This window comes from Dermatophagoides farinae, chromosome 3, assembly GCF_024713945.1.
Source record: "Dermatophagoides farinae isolate YC_2012a chromosome 3, ASM2471394v1, whole genome shotgun sequence".
Taxonomy (NCBI): Eukaryota; Metazoa; Arthropoda; class Arachnida; order Sarcoptiformes; family Pyroglyphidae; genus Dermatophagoides; species Dermatophagoides farinae.
In genome coordinates this window covers 6,942,780-6,957,173 of record NC_134679.1, presented here as the reverse complement: position 1 = coordinate 6,957,173, position 14,394 = coordinate 6,942,780, and the positions used below count along the sequence as shown (strand labels likewise).

Genomic DNA, 14,394 nt, shown 5'->3' with positions numbered 1-14,394 from the left:
TCGAAAATGGAAACCAAAAAAAATCAAAGTTATCCAATTTGGTAATAAAAATCATCCATCAATTTGCTTCGATCCTAGTTTCTCTTTTCTAAATTTTTCTTTCGACGGCTATTCTAACATATTATCTCTATTAACTTCCTGCATTCACATCGATTGTCGTCGATGCATCAATCAATGATGTTGAAGACAAAAATAATAAGGAGGACGCCACCGGTCCATGCATGATACATTGATTACAACGAGTATATCCGAGTCCAACATTCTTAAATGCTGCCACCTCAATGTTTTTATTCTCAATGGTTCATGCTACTTCTTTTATTTATAATCATCTTTTGTGTGTGTGGTGTGGTGTGGTTCGTGTGTGTGTGTTTCCATTCACAAATTGTCCAACGTGTCTTGTGGTCTTGAAGAATTTTTTTTTGTTTTGTTTTACATTTAATATTTTTTGTCCTCGATTGAGTAAAATACGCGTTTGATGTTTTTAAAGTTCATTTTTTCTGGTTTGTGCGTATGATATTAATCAGAGGTGAGTCAGTTTTGATTGGAAAATTTTTCAATTCAATTTAACATTTGGTTTCGTGATTGTTTGATTGAATATTCACAGTTTTATTTTTGCTTTAAACGATAACTGAATTGATGTAAAAATGCCTGCTCATTTCATACATTTGGAAAATGCACTAAAACGTGCAAACGGTATGTAGTTAACTTTTTTTGATTCATTAATGATAATTTGATTGATTGCATTTGTAGAATTTATCGAAGTACAAAATAAACATCGAGCGTTGGAAATTTTATGCGATGTATTACATAGTAAAAAACATCGTGTATGGCAGAAAAAACACGAAGAGATCATGATGAAATATTTGGAACTATGTGTCGAGCTGAAACAAAGTTATGTAGCCAAGGAAGGATTATTTCAATATAAAATTATTTGTCAACAAAGTTATATCAGTTCGTTTGAAGATGTCATCCGCAAATATATTCAAATGGCCGAAACGAAGACGAATGAAGCGAAAGAACAATCGCAGGCCAATATCTCGGAAATCGATGACCTAGAAAACGCTCAAACACCGGAAGATATTCTTATGTCGGCTGTTAGCGTGGAAGGTTCCCAAGATCGTAAAGATCGTGTTGTTTTGATACCGTGGGTAAAATTTCTTTGGGAATCGTATCGTCAATGTTTGGATATGTTGAAGAATAACAATAAAACTGAACGTCTTTATCATGATATTGCACATCAGGCATTTGTTTTCTGTATCAAATATAATCGAAAAACTGAATTTCGCAAACTATGCGATAATCTACATATGCATCTGGATCAATTGAAACGACAGCAACAACAACAATTATCAGCATCGCAACAACAGAATGCTATTAATCTAAACTCACCGGATTCACAGGCCATGCAATTGGAGACTCGATTACGACAATTGGATAATGCTATTCAATTGGAATTATGGCAAGAAGCATATAAAGCAGCTGATGATATTCGAAAATTTAATCTAATGAATCTAACGAAAAAAGGGTTGGGCAAACCACAATTGATTGCTAGTTATTATCAAAAATTATCACTGGTATTTTGGAAAGCAAATTCCAATCTTTTCCATGCCACAGCTTTGTTTCGTCTATTTCATTTGTCGAAAGAATTGCGTAAAAATATAACAGCTGATGATGTACAGAAAATGGCATCACGATTAGTACTGGCCACCCTTTCGATTCCAATCCCACCTATTCGTCCTGAAATTGACAAATTAGTCGATACAGAAGAGAATGTTATTGAACAACATCATCGTAATCTATCATCGTTGCTGGGTATTAGCTCCAAACCACCAACACGATTTTCATTGGTCAAGGATCTAAAACGTATGGGTGTATTACAATTTGCATCGCAACCTTTGCAGGATTTATTTCAATTATTGGAAATTGAATTCCATCCATTGGGTATTTGTGGCCGTGTACAACAGATTATCGATTATATTGAACGTTCCACTGCTGATCCGGAAAAGTCTATCGAATATCCGGAGCTGAAACAATATATTGCGGCATTGAAAGAGGTGACGGTTATACGTTTGATTCGTGAAATTGCTCAAGTTTATCGTTCAATTGAATTCAAACGTTTGGCTGAACTATGTCAATTTGTTGATCCAATTTATCTAGAAAAATTGGTCGTCGAATCGGCTCGTCGTCATGATCTTCAAGTACGTATTGATCACCGTCGTGGTTGTTATGTATTCGGCACTGAACTTCGTGTTTCAACTGGTGAAGAATATATTGAAGGACCATATCTGCAATCTATGCCTAATGAACAGATGCGTCGTCAATTAGTTTCAATGTATTCATCATTGCAGAAAGCAATTCATCTTATTGAACCGGATGCCATTAAACAACAACGTGAAGATTTGAAACGACAAATTATGAAACAATATCATATGCGTGCTATAGAAGAACATCATCGAATTTTAAGCCGACAAAATTTGATTGAACAACGTCGTGAAATGATGGAACAGATGGGCATCCGACGTGAAAATGAAGAACGTAAACGTATGGAAGAAGAAGAAGCTAAACTTCGTGAAGCTGAAATGCAGCGTTTGCTTGAAGAAACAAAAGAACGTGAGCGTTTGAAACGTGAAAAGGATGAGAAAGAAATTCGTAAACAAATCACAATGGATCAATTGAAAAAGATGAAAGAAGTATTGCCAGATTTGGAATTGGACAATTTGGATGATGATGAATTGGCTAAATTACGACCACAAGATCTGCATCAAAAACGTGTCGAACAATTGGAAAAAGAACGACGTGAACAATTGGCTAAACAACGAAAATTGGAACGTAAAGTTGATCATTTTGAACGTGCCAAACGTGTGGAAGAGATTCCATTATTGAAACAACAATACGAAGAATGGCGTGTACAGGATCAAGAATTATGGGCCAAAACTCAAGAATTGAAAATTATCGCCATGAAAGAGGAACGCGAATTAGCATTGAAAGAACGTGAACGTTTTGCTAGGGTGTTGGATGATAAAAAAGAATTTGAAAAATGTGTTCTAGATAGCCGCCATGAAGAATATGAAGAGAAGTTGTTAAATTTCGATCGAATTGTTGAAGAAGAGAGGAAAAAACGTTTGGAAGCTCGTCGCCAGAAACGAATTGAAGAACGTCGTGTTGCCTATATGAAAGAAAAACAAGAAAAACATTTGGCTAAAGTGGCTGAAATTCAAAAACGTCGTATGGCCGAAATTGAAGAGAAACTTCGTCAACGTTTAGCACAACCAGCTGGTGGTGATAATGAAAGTAATGAGAATCGAATGCCGCCATTAAGTAAGCCAGCTGTTGTTTCGGCGAAACAATCAGAAGATTCTACGGATACAACCGGGCCACAATGGCGAATTAATCGTCCGATTGAGCAAACGAAAGCACCACCACCGCCGCCTCCAAGTGCTGCTGCTGGCATTGGTGATCGTAATCGTGAACGTGAATCAATGGGCAATAGAGGTCCACCACCTAATCGTGCATTTCAAAATCGGCAACCACCACCACAATCAGTGGCCGATTCGGCTAATAATTGGCGTTCATCTGAAAACAAAGTTATTCAGCCGCCTCCATTACGGGAAGGTGGTGGTCGTCCTCCTTATGCTGGTCGATATTCGGACGGTCGTCAACGGCCAGAATCACGTGATGGTGGTGGTGGTCAAGGTGCACCTCGCCAATATAGTGGTAGGGATTCGGATTCAAGCATTCGTCGAACTGGTGAACGTCGTGAAACACGTGGAGGATTCTCACGTACAATGCAGCGTCAACAACAATCATCAAATCAAGATGATAATAGTAGTTGGCGACCGAAACCCACAATGGATATGGAACATTCTGGAACAGCTGATGATGATGGTGAAGGCGGTTGGATGAAAGTTGATCATGGCCGTGGTAGAAGTGGTGGTGGTGGTGGTGATCGACGTGTATCCGATAATCGTGGTTTCCATGATCATAATCGTAATCGTTATGGTGGACGTGATTCACGTGAAGGCGGCGGACGGCGTGGTGATCATCATGGCGGTGATGAACGTATGTCATCAAGAGCTCCACCACCATTACCGCAACGTCGTTGAATATTATGATGATTCATTCAGATCGATCACAAACAATCAACAGATTTGATTCAACATCTTTTTCTTTCTACTCTTTTGAAACTTTTATTTTTAAAATGATCCAATTATTATAATTCAAATACAAAACAAAAGAAATCAATCACACATTGTTTGCTAATTTTTTTTTCTTTTTCTTTTGTAACTTTCAATGTCCCAATAATCAAAAAAAAATTCTCTTTCTGAAAAACAATTTATCCATTTATTATTATTATTATGATGATGATGAACATGATTTGTGATTCTATGTTGAATTCAAAAAAGCAGTAATTAATAAACATTTTTTCCTTAAATAAATACAAATTTGAATTGAATAAATGAAAAATAATTTGTGTGTGTTTCTATGATACCAATCTTCAATTTTTTTCGATGATTTACCATTACACCGTTTTATTTTTTTGTTTACACATTTCAACTTCATTGAGTGATATTTTTTTTTGCGGTCGCGGGTGTGTGTCTGTGTGTGTGCAATGATTTTTCACATCCATGTATTTGGATTCGGTTGTTTTGACCTGGGTATTATGCCTTTACATCGTAATCGTCGTACAGATTCCCGAATATGTTTAGGATGTAATGGTCCGGTTTCATCATTTCGCTCCATACAATCCAATGCTTCTTCAACAATTTCACCGACAAAAACTTTAGCTATACCAGATATAGCGATGACAACATTTTGTGAAACTGAACAGCCAGTAATTTGTTGGACAAGCTGAAAAAAAAAATGATAAAAATCAGAATCAATCCATATAAGACATAGAGAGAATGATGATGATAATGCTTACACGTTTGATGGCTGCTTTAGGAAAGGCAGCACGACGATACATTTCATAGCGATTAAGTTGTTCCTCGGAAAAGTTGGAAACTAATACTCTATTTGTTTTTTAAAGTCATAAAAATTGACAAGAATTACAAAGAGAAAAAAAACAAATTTGATTATACATACTGCATTCTTTCTCGTTCTTCTTCTTGCAGTTTTTCTTTCAATTGTTTCTGTTCCTGTTTTGATAATGTCGTCGGATCAATATCGGTCATTATTGTACCACCATTTTTAGGTAATAATGTTAACCCGGTTCTATATTCTAATGAATCTTTATCGCATAACAATAACGATCGATTATTATCATCATCCATTGATTCATCATCACAATGATCGGATGTTAAATTCTTCAACATTTCATCTGGATCTTCATCCATAGAGGAATTTTCATCCACATCATCATTATCATCGGCATCACCATAATCACCCGTATGATCATCTTTATCATCATGATGATTATTATCATTGGTTGATGCCGACGGTTTCGGTGTATGAATGACGTCAGGTAATTTAATCGAAAGAATAGGTTCAATTAATAGACTTGCAAAATCATTCGATTTCTCTTTGTTTTTGTCGTCGTCGTTGTCGTTGTCGTCGTCAGTTTCAAGTTTTAATTTTTTAGTTACATTTCTAGGCTCGATTTCTTCATTGGTAGTAGTAGTAGTAGTAGTTTCTTGGCATGGTTTTTTCGTTTCTGGTGTTTCGTTCATTTCCTTATTCTCGATGATATCTTTTATTGTAAAAGAATTTTCTTCATTTTGTTTTGATTCATCTTGTTGATCACATTGTAATTCGTCTTCTTTATCATCGCCGATAATATTCGAAGTTTCGGCAATTTCATTTTTAGGGATCTTGATATTGTCAACAGTGTCCAATTCCATTTAACAAATAATAACCGCCAAAATGGAATTTAATTTAAAAGTGGAAAAAAATTGAGATTCAAGTGATCAAATAAAACGCGGCAGTTTTAACTCATAAACACATGAAGTGGCCAATTAAGTGAAAATCGGAATTTATATCATGTGTTTGTTTGTATTCATGTTGTATACAATTTGAATTTTTCAATTGAATTTTTCGTTTTAAATTTTTGATGATTTTTCCTATTATCGATTTGGAAATCTTTTTTAATGGATAATTATGAGATTAAATTGGAAAATACATTATCTGGCCACATTGAACGTGTTTGGTGTGTACGTTGGCATCCAAATGGTCGTTGGTTAGCTTCATGTGGTGCTGATCGTACTATTAAAATTTGGTCGAAAGAAGGTGATGAATGGAAATGTCTTTCAACATTGACTGATGGCCATCAGCGTACAATTCGTTTCATTGCATGGTCACATGATGGACGATTTCTTGCATCGGCCAGTTTTGATGGAACCACTTGTATTTGGCATCAAAAAGCCAATGAAAATAATGATGAACCAACAACAATGGATTGGACAGTGATGGTATCACTTGAAGGTCATGAGAATGAAGTTAAATGTGTGGCCTGGTCACCCAACAATACATTTTTGGCAACATGTTCACGAGATAAATCTGTTTGGATATGGGAAAAAATCGAAGTTGGTTGTGAATCCGATGATTGTGGTGGTGGTGGTGGTGGTGACATAAATGATCGGCCAGATGAGGAAGCATTTTTCGAATGTTCATCCGTACAAACTGAACACAGTCAAGATGTCAAATGTGTTGTATGGCATCCCAAATTGAATATTCTTTCTTCCAGTAGTTTTGATAATCAAATTAATCTTTATTGTCAAAATGATGATGATTGGCAATGTTATACACAGTTGAATCAACATGAATCAACCGTATGGTCAATTGCATTCAATCCTGAAGGCACAAGAATTGTAAGTGTCAGTGCCGATGAATCGATAAAAATATGGCAACCAAAAAATTACAATCAATTGATCGATGAAACCAAATTGAGTGGCAAACGTTATGCTGAACTTACAGTCAAATGGACCATCATCGCTTCGTTAAGTGGATATCATCATTGGCCTATCTATGATGTTGATTGGTCATCAATAGAAAATCTAATACTAACTGCTGGTGCCGATAATTCCATACGTATATTTAAACAATTCCAAAATGATCAGGATGATCCATATTCATCGGTTAGATATCGACAAATTTTATATGAATCTGAAGCACATGAACAGGATATTAATTCTATCCACTGGAATCCTGTGCCAATTTCGAATAGTCAATTATTGTTGGCGTCTGGTTCTGATGACGGATTCGTTCGATTATGGTCATTCGAACAACGAAAACAACACTCATGATTAAGTTGTACAGATTTGTGATGATTTATTAAATAGGAAAAAAACAAATATTTTTGTTTCAATCAATCATTATCAATTTTTTTTATATTAACTGTTCAAATGTGAAAATTTTAATTAAAAATTAAAATGAAATTGCATCAATTTATCATTGTTTTATACATTCATTTATCCAATTCAAATTCTAATAAACATGAACCATGCCGTATAGAAAGGTCCAGAATAGAACATAAGTAGTAAGACCACCCATGAAACCATTTGTTAATACATGCCATGACGATGTAAAATATCGTTGATAATTTGGACCGGCTTTCGACATGATCATTAACCATAGAATGACAACCATTAGTATGTAAAATGCAAATCCATATAATGAAGTCAGACCAATGATTCCAGCTGTCGAACCGGCCAATGCTGACATTGATGTACGACAATATTCAATCAAATGATTATTATGTGTAATGGCAAATGATGAATAGGCTATCGATGGATTAGCTATACCGTTATTATTGCTACAGGCATTTGAATTGTCTGTCTGATTTTGTAACGACAACGATGAAGACGAAGAATTAGGAGTCGAAGGTCGAAGTTTAGAGTTTGAAGGCTTAATCTGGAGAAAAAAAGGAAAATTAAATTTTCAAAATGGATACCGAAATCATTTTTATATCTTACCATCTTGGATTTATTTGAATGCTTTTTTTGGTAAACAAGAAGAACAGAATGAAAAAAACTCAAATTTTTTGATTCGATCAATCATCAAAAACAACAACAAATACCATTCATGTAAGACGTAATGACAAAAATTTATCTATGATCCTAAAAATGGATAAAAATGAATACCAATTTTTAATAAAAAAGGTCCCACCGGGATTCGAACCCAGATTGCCAGATCGCACCCATTTGCAATTGATTTTATTCAAGGTCAAACGCAGTTTTCAATGCAGAATCGCAATCGCAATTACGAATTTTCAGAGTCTGAAGTGCTAGCCAATTACACTATGGAACCTGAATTATAGTTAAAAAAAGGCAAAAAACCGTACCTTGAAAGGGCATGATTTATTTCATTCAAATAACCAAAAAAACATATTAATAGATCATGGATTAATCTTCAATGTTTTCCAAAGCGATATCGATTACTACGAGCAGTTGTGCCACTGAAAATACTGGACGGTGGTTTATTGTCGAAGAAAATATTGCCATCAATATAATATTCATGACCGGGTAATGGTGTGGAATTGCAATAGATATTATCGTGATGGTCAAATTGTGAATTTACAACCGATGGTCGTTCCATACGACGACGACGATGAGGAATATTTTGAGGAGTTTTGAATACAATCGGACCTTTAAATTGCTTTTCTCTCACTTCAACTGGTTGTGGTTGTTCAGGATGAATTATCTTTCTGCAAAGTTGTTCATGATGTGCAATCATCTGTTTCAATTGAGTTATACGGTCAATTTTATTCTTTTCAATTGCCTGTAGTTGGATTGTTGATTCATTTACTTGAGAATAATAATGTTCATATTTTTTTAATAAAAAATGCTCAAAACGTTTGAAACGCATCTTTTGAAATTGATAGATTTTCGGGCCAATATCAATCGAATGTTTACCATCAGTATTGAAATAAACACGAATCGATTCTTTCAATTCATTTGTAATCATTATACGTCTACATCGTTCTTGATGACATTTTGGACAAATCGATTTGGATGATAAATGACAATTATGACAAAGAATATTCTTGCAAGAAGTTAATAAATATTTTAATTGATTTTTTGTCTCTGGAAACGATTTATAGCAAACATCACAAAATATTAAGAAAAAATCCATGATTTTTATCTCTTGATTTTCTTGATTCACTTGTAGCTGCTGGACAGGACAAATGGAAACAAGTTTATTCGAATGTTACATCGTCATTTGAAAAAATCGATATAATCGATATTACGGCCGATTCTTTCGAATTCATTCGAAACATTTCGTCGTGTGCATCATTTTTTTTGTTTATTTACGTGATCAATTTTTGCTGAGTAATTATGATGAACATCATCAAATCTCCATCCGACTACTTTCCTGGATTGATCAACTTATAAGTAAAGACAATGTTTGGTTTCTTCGCAAAAAGCAAATAAATTCTGATTCGATCATACTTTACTAATCAAAGAGGCTTTGAAACGAATTGACAACGAATGAATGAACGAACGAACGAAAAAAAAACATTGGCCAAGTAAGAATCATCATTATAAAACAGTAACGTATCGAAAAACTTTTTTTTTGAAAACCAAATTGTACATCAGGGAGAATCTAAAATTGAACAAAATGGAGAAAAAATAACGAAAACTTTCGCCGTCATCTTCGAACGTAAAGGATCATCATTTTTTTGCCATCACTTTTCTCTGGAATGAAACTTTTTATTTTTGGAATCCAACTGTAACTGTACTGTATAGGCAATGTATTTTAATTATCTCATTTTGGTTTTTCGTAAATTTCATTTTTAATGTCTTTTTTTCTTACTTTCTTTTTATTTCAGGGTTTCAATTTCACAAAGTTTCAACATGATGTATAATGAAAACTTTATCTTTCACGACACGTACGTAATACACACACACACAATACGGTGTGTGCAATATACTAACGATTAGATCATGTCATCATTTTTTGAAAGTTGAAAATGAAAATTCGATGATGAGCAAACTAATTGTGTACAAAACTGTGAAGCAAAAAAAGAATAATTCATCGACAAAGGCATTGTGGATACTAGAGGAAAAAACCGATGTTTTATGCACAGGAACGAAAAAAAAAGAAAATTCATGAAAAGAATCAAAAACAAATCTTGCACGCAACATTTTATGTAAGTTTTTTTTCGCTCAATAATTCTGTCCAGATTATGAAAATAGCCAAATTATTCCAACTTTAACTCCACTAATATAAGTTGAATTTTTTTTTATTAACAGAGAAAAATGGCATACAAAAATTGTAATTTTCGACATCAAGAGACAATGGGCCAGAAACAAAAATTAATTATTATTATGACACACACACACACACATACAGAAAATGGCCGTTCGTTTTTTTTATTATTAATATATTTCATCTGTATCAAAATGGATAAATGAATCATTGAAAATTTTTAAATCAATCATCAAGATATTTATATATGTTTGGCCATGTTACATGTGCGAAACTTGGACTTGTTATGGCTTTTTTTTTGTTTTTCTACAATATGAATAACCGATGTGCACGCAAACTAAAAACAAAAACAGAAAAAACCATTTTGTTTCTGGCACATGTCATATATGGTTTCATGGTTTCGTTTATAATGATGATCCAGTATAGAGTTTGCCAAAAAAAAAACTTTTGGATTCTGGTGGTCCGTAATTTTTTTTTTCGTACCATTCATATGACCAAACTTTTCATCATGAATCATCATAACATTTTACATTATATTTCGCGATCAATATCATCATCACCACCGTTGCTTGTAAGTATTATTCTTTCATTCCAGGTTTGTTTCTATTACATTTTGTTAATATAAATCTTACCTATCTAATCTATCACATTCTACACAAAATCTATTGCGATAATTTATCGATATTAGTTGAATGAAAGAATGGGAGATTGTTTTCGAAAAGTTTCAAGCAACTACATTCAATATTCATTTCAAAATTCATTCACACACACACACGCACCAAAGCACATAAATCTTGACTTTTATTTTATTCGGTCACATTCACCTTCATCAACAGTCAAAAACAACCACTATAATAGCGTCTTCATTATTATATAACTAGAATTTCATTTTATTTCTCACTTTTATCCATTTGATTTTCAAACTACTCAATATAAATGAGTTTACAATCAGTTGTCATTTGTGGTCATTCCATTGGCCACTCTATAGACATGAATTACTTTCGGATTCACTGTTATTTCAATAATGTTTTTTTTTATATTTTGGTTACAAATTCAAATGTTGAATCAATCCTACATTTTCCATTGTTTTTTTTTGTAAGCAAAAAAAAAAAAATCAAAATCCGATGTTAATCCTGCGTTTCCCTCAATTTTTTTCGGCCAATTCAATGATCTGTTTCATTTCAGTTCCAGTTCATTTCATTTTAATTCATTACAAGAATTCTTTTTCGCGTGACTTTTTTTCTTTTCCATTCATTCGCTCATTCATTCATCCATCCATTCAAACTTGTGTGTGTGTGTGGTTTTAATACACACATTTCAGAGAAAAAATTAAAATGCTGACCTCCATTTTCGGTTTTATCTTTTCTTTCTGTTTTTACTTTTATTATTATCAACAAATTACTCTTCCTCCTACTTTGTCACAGGGAAAAATTCTATTGTATAGCGTTTTATTTTCTCTTTGTTGTTATTTCATGAAACAAAATATTTATAGTAATCTTCACTTTAATTTTGGTCGATATAAACAAACGTTGCCATGTCAAAATGATGATGGAGAAAATAATGGCCACTAAACAATGAAATGATGAATTTTCTTTAAAGCTAATGGAACAAACTGAACATTAACAAACAAAATAGCCTCCATTTTTTTTTTGTCAAAAGGCATTGCATCCATTTTTTTCCACTGTTGATGTTCAAAGATTCTTTCTTTCGATTTTCAAGTGAATATGAATTGAAAATATGTTTCTATTTTTCATCATCATCATCATCATTATTAACAATACTGATGATGACGTTATGTTCTTTTGTTTGAATGCACTTTATATTCATTTATGATCCCAGCAAGTCGGTTTTTACAAACGACTAACCCTTTTCTAGTTTTTTATATTCTATTTTGATAAACCTTGCGGGCCCATTTATTAAAAGAATCTAGTCTTGCATAACATTCTCTTGAAAATGTTAATATATTTACTTTCTCAGTTGTTTTATTCTTTATTGCAAAACTTAAACTTTGAACAAATAGAAACTGGAATGCCGGAATTTTTTTTTCTTCTAAACTCAACAACACCTGGTTGTACAGACACACAAACAAACAATTTATTCAACATTTGTCAATGTTAAAGTGAAGAAAAATTGAAAAAATAAAAATAAAATAATAAAAACAGCCGCAACGGCTATAACAAAAATGATGATGACAGACTAGAAAAAAAAGTGATCCAGAATGATCCAGAAAGAGAGAGAGAGAGAAAATGCAAACCTAGACTGATGTAAAATAAAATAAAAAGAGAAATTTGTACATTTCGAACTACGACAAGCAATAGAATAATTTTATATTTCCCTTCTGCAGAGGAATATAATAAAATAAACGAGTCCAATATTGTTGTTGTTGTTTCTTGTTTGAAAATTCCCTATTGGGTTTCCATTTTTCTTTTTTTTCATTCGTTTTTCAAACATTCTCGATCATCATCATTATCATCATTTTGATTGGATGATTCAAATGTTGATGATGATGATGATAACCTTGTCATCATCATTGTGTTTTATTATTTCTTTGTGTGTGTTTTTTGAAACATTAAATATTCAGTAAACAATGTTTACGTAAACGTTGCTGTTCCAATATTTTGATGGTTACCACACACACACACACACACTATTATTCTGCTGCTTTTGTTGTCTGATTCTTCTTGGTATTACTATTTGCAATGATCATTGAATGTCATCATCATTATTTAATTAAAACTATTCGTTATAGATAAATCATAGATTTAAAGTTGAGGATAAAAAAAATTTCAAAAAAACACCTTTGATGATCTCATTTGGGAAATATTTACGTTAAAATTGTACATATTCATCAATTGAAATATACATTTGTTTTATTTTTCAATCAATTCGATGCCATGTGCATAACCAAATTGACACACACACACATTTAATAATAATTTATAGTATTGACATTGTGATCATTTCGGTTTATTCTCTCTCTTTCACTTTTCTGATTGAAACACATTATTATTTTAGGGTCATTTAGTTTGATTCTGTTTTTTTTTTTTTTTTTTTTTGATCCATGGTTTTACAAACCAACACAAACACGAATGGATATAAATTTTCCAACTAATTGGTATCAATTCGTATTCCTATATAATACAAACATTTTCATCATCATCATCATCATAATAATAATGATAATCATAATTATTATAATTATGATTAGGTATTATAAGATGATGACGATCAGTAAAAATATTACAAAATTTCAGAGAGAAAATAAATGGTGACAAATTGCATAATAATAATACAACGCACACACACACACAACAAACGTTCTAGACACGAATTCTTCATGCCTTGATAATCAACACAACAAATAATAGGTGGATGAAATGAAAAATTCTACAAAACCAATGGCTATTTCTGCAAATAATAATAATAATGATGATGATGATGATGATAATTGTCATAAAAATTGTGTGCAGGAATTTTTATTCTTTTTTCTTTCACCAACAGTCACAGTCACAGACACAGACACAGTTATTCTATCCTCTGTTTCAGGATGAGAATTTGGTGGTATATAAAGAAAAACAACACAGAACAAATAAAAAGCAGAACCCCATTGGACAATATTATAAAAAACAAACCTAAACCTATCTGCATGTATTACTCTTTTCCACTATAATCAAGGTTTGATATTCTTGGTTCTGGGTTCTATTTTTGTTTGTTTAGAATAAAAATGATTGCTCAATTTTTATTGATTCCAACAACAACCAAAAGAAAAACAAACTGATGATTATATGTCGGTTTCATGGCTTTCTCATCATTTTCACCTTTTTCTTTTTTTTTTCTATCTGATGTTTGTTGTTTGCGGGAAATGGTGAAAAAAAAATTCCAATGGATTCATATGGTTTTTTCTTTCTTGTCGATCTTTACTTTTTATTATTTTTTCTTTATTCATTGGCTTCTCGTATATATACGCGATTGAGTGTGCTAATGCTATAGAAAGCAATTGCTATTAAAAAGTGCCCAAGTTTTGTGTTTAGTCTATGTGGTATATTTGTGTGTGTGTGTGTATAATGATTGTGAAATGTTCGTGTGTGTGTGTCGTCCATTGCTCAAAAATACTAAAAATGAAACTATTTTTGGGAACTAAAACCATTTTGGCTTCATCATTTTCATTCATTCAATACATATTAAACAAATGGCTGATTTTTATTGCGTTAGAGTTGTTTTTTTCTTTTGCGTTGGTTAGTTATTGGGTAC

At 32.7% G+C, this 14,394-nt stretch overlaps 5 protein-coding genes across 5 annotated transcripts; 2 read left to right on the top strand and 3 right to left on the bottom strand.

Moving 5' to 3' along the window:
- Positions 1-56: 56 nt before the first annotated feature.
- Positions 57-4,436, top strand: eIF3a (eukaryotic translation initiation factor 3 subunit a). Its single transcript, XM_047058298.2, has 3 exons — positions 57-526; positions 605-693; positions 751-4,436. Exons 2-3 carry the CDS (start codon positions 645-647, stop codon positions 4,101-4,103), a joined length of 3,402 nt encoding a protein of 1,133 aa, XP_046914254.1. The 5' UTR covers positions 57-526; positions 605-644; the 3' UTR covers positions 4,104-4,436.
- A 91-nt stretch (positions 4,437-4,527) lies between these two features.
- On the bottom strand, positions 4,528-5,945 carry LOC124494996 (uncharacterized). The gene is made up of 3 exons (XM_047058301.2): positions 5,083-5,945; positions 4,922-5,009; positions 4,528-4,848 (listed from the first exon to the last, which is right to left on the bottom strand). The coding sequence occupies exons 1-3, from the start codon at positions 5,835-5,837 to the stop codon at positions 4,618-4,620; spliced, it is 1,074 nt and encodes a 357-aa protein (XP_046914257.2). The 5' UTR covers positions 5,838-5,945; the 3' UTR covers positions 4,528-4,617.
- Positions 5,946-5,988: 43 nt separating this feature from the next.
- On the bottom strand, positions 5,989-8,009 carry EMC6 (ER membrane protein complex subunit 6). Its single transcript, XM_047058304.2, has 2 exons — positions 7,908-8,009; positions 5,989-7,845 (listed from the first exon to the last, which is right to left on the bottom strand). The coding sequence occupies exons 1-2, from the start codon at positions 7,908-7,910 to the stop codon at positions 7,420-7,422; spliced, it is 429 nt and encodes a 142-aa protein (XP_046914260.1). The 5' UTR covers positions 7,911-8,009; the 3' UTR covers positions 5,989-7,419.
- On the top strand, positions 6,084-7,382 carry Ciao1 (cytosolic iron-sulfur assembly component 1). The gene has a single exon (XM_047058300.2). It carries the CDS (start codon positions 6,084-6,086, stop codon positions 7,236-7,238), a length of 1,155 nt encoding a protein of 384 aa, XP_046914256.1. The 3' UTR covers positions 7,239-7,382.
- A 262-nt stretch (positions 8,010-8,271) lies between the features above and the next one.
- Positions 8,272-9,090, bottom strand: LOC124494998 (uncharacterized). The gene has a single exon (XM_047058303.2). The coding sequence runs from the start codon at positions 9,064-9,066 to the stop codon at positions 8,344-8,346; it is 723 nt and encodes a 240-aa protein (XP_046914259.1). The 5' UTR covers positions 9,067-9,090; the 3' UTR covers positions 8,272-8,343.
- Between the last annotated feature and the right edge of the window lie 5,304 nt (positions 9,091-14,394).

Bases quoted from the DNA above. Each gene is read 5' to 3' on its own strand.
- Ciao1 (XM_047058300.2), top strand. From the start codon at position 6,084: ATGGATAATTATGAGATTAAATTGGAAAATACATTATCTGGCCACATT.
- LOC124494996 (XM_047058301.2), bottom strand. From the start codon at position 5,837: ATGGAATTGGACACTGTTGACAATATCAAGATCCCTAAAAATGAAATT. The intron at 5,010-5,082 runs GTATGTATAATC...AAAAACAAATAG, and splicing joins GAAGAACGAGAAAGAATGCA to AGTATTAGTTTCCAACTTTT. The intron at 4,849-4,921 runs GTAAGCATTATC...TTTTTTTTTCAG, and splicing joins CTAAAGCAGCCATCAAACGT to CTTGTCCAACAAATTACTGG.
- eIF3a (XM_047058298.2), top strand. From the start codon at position 645: ATGCCTGCTCATTTCATACATTTGGAAAATGCACTAAAACGTGCAAAC. The intron at 694-750 runs GTATGTAGTTAA...TTGCATTTGTAG, and splicing joins TGCACTAAAACGTGCAAACG to AATTTATCGAAGTACAAAAT.
- LOC124494998 (XM_047058303.2), bottom strand. From the start codon at position 9,066: ATGGATTTTTTCTTAATATTTTGTGATGTTTGCTATAAATCGTTTCCA.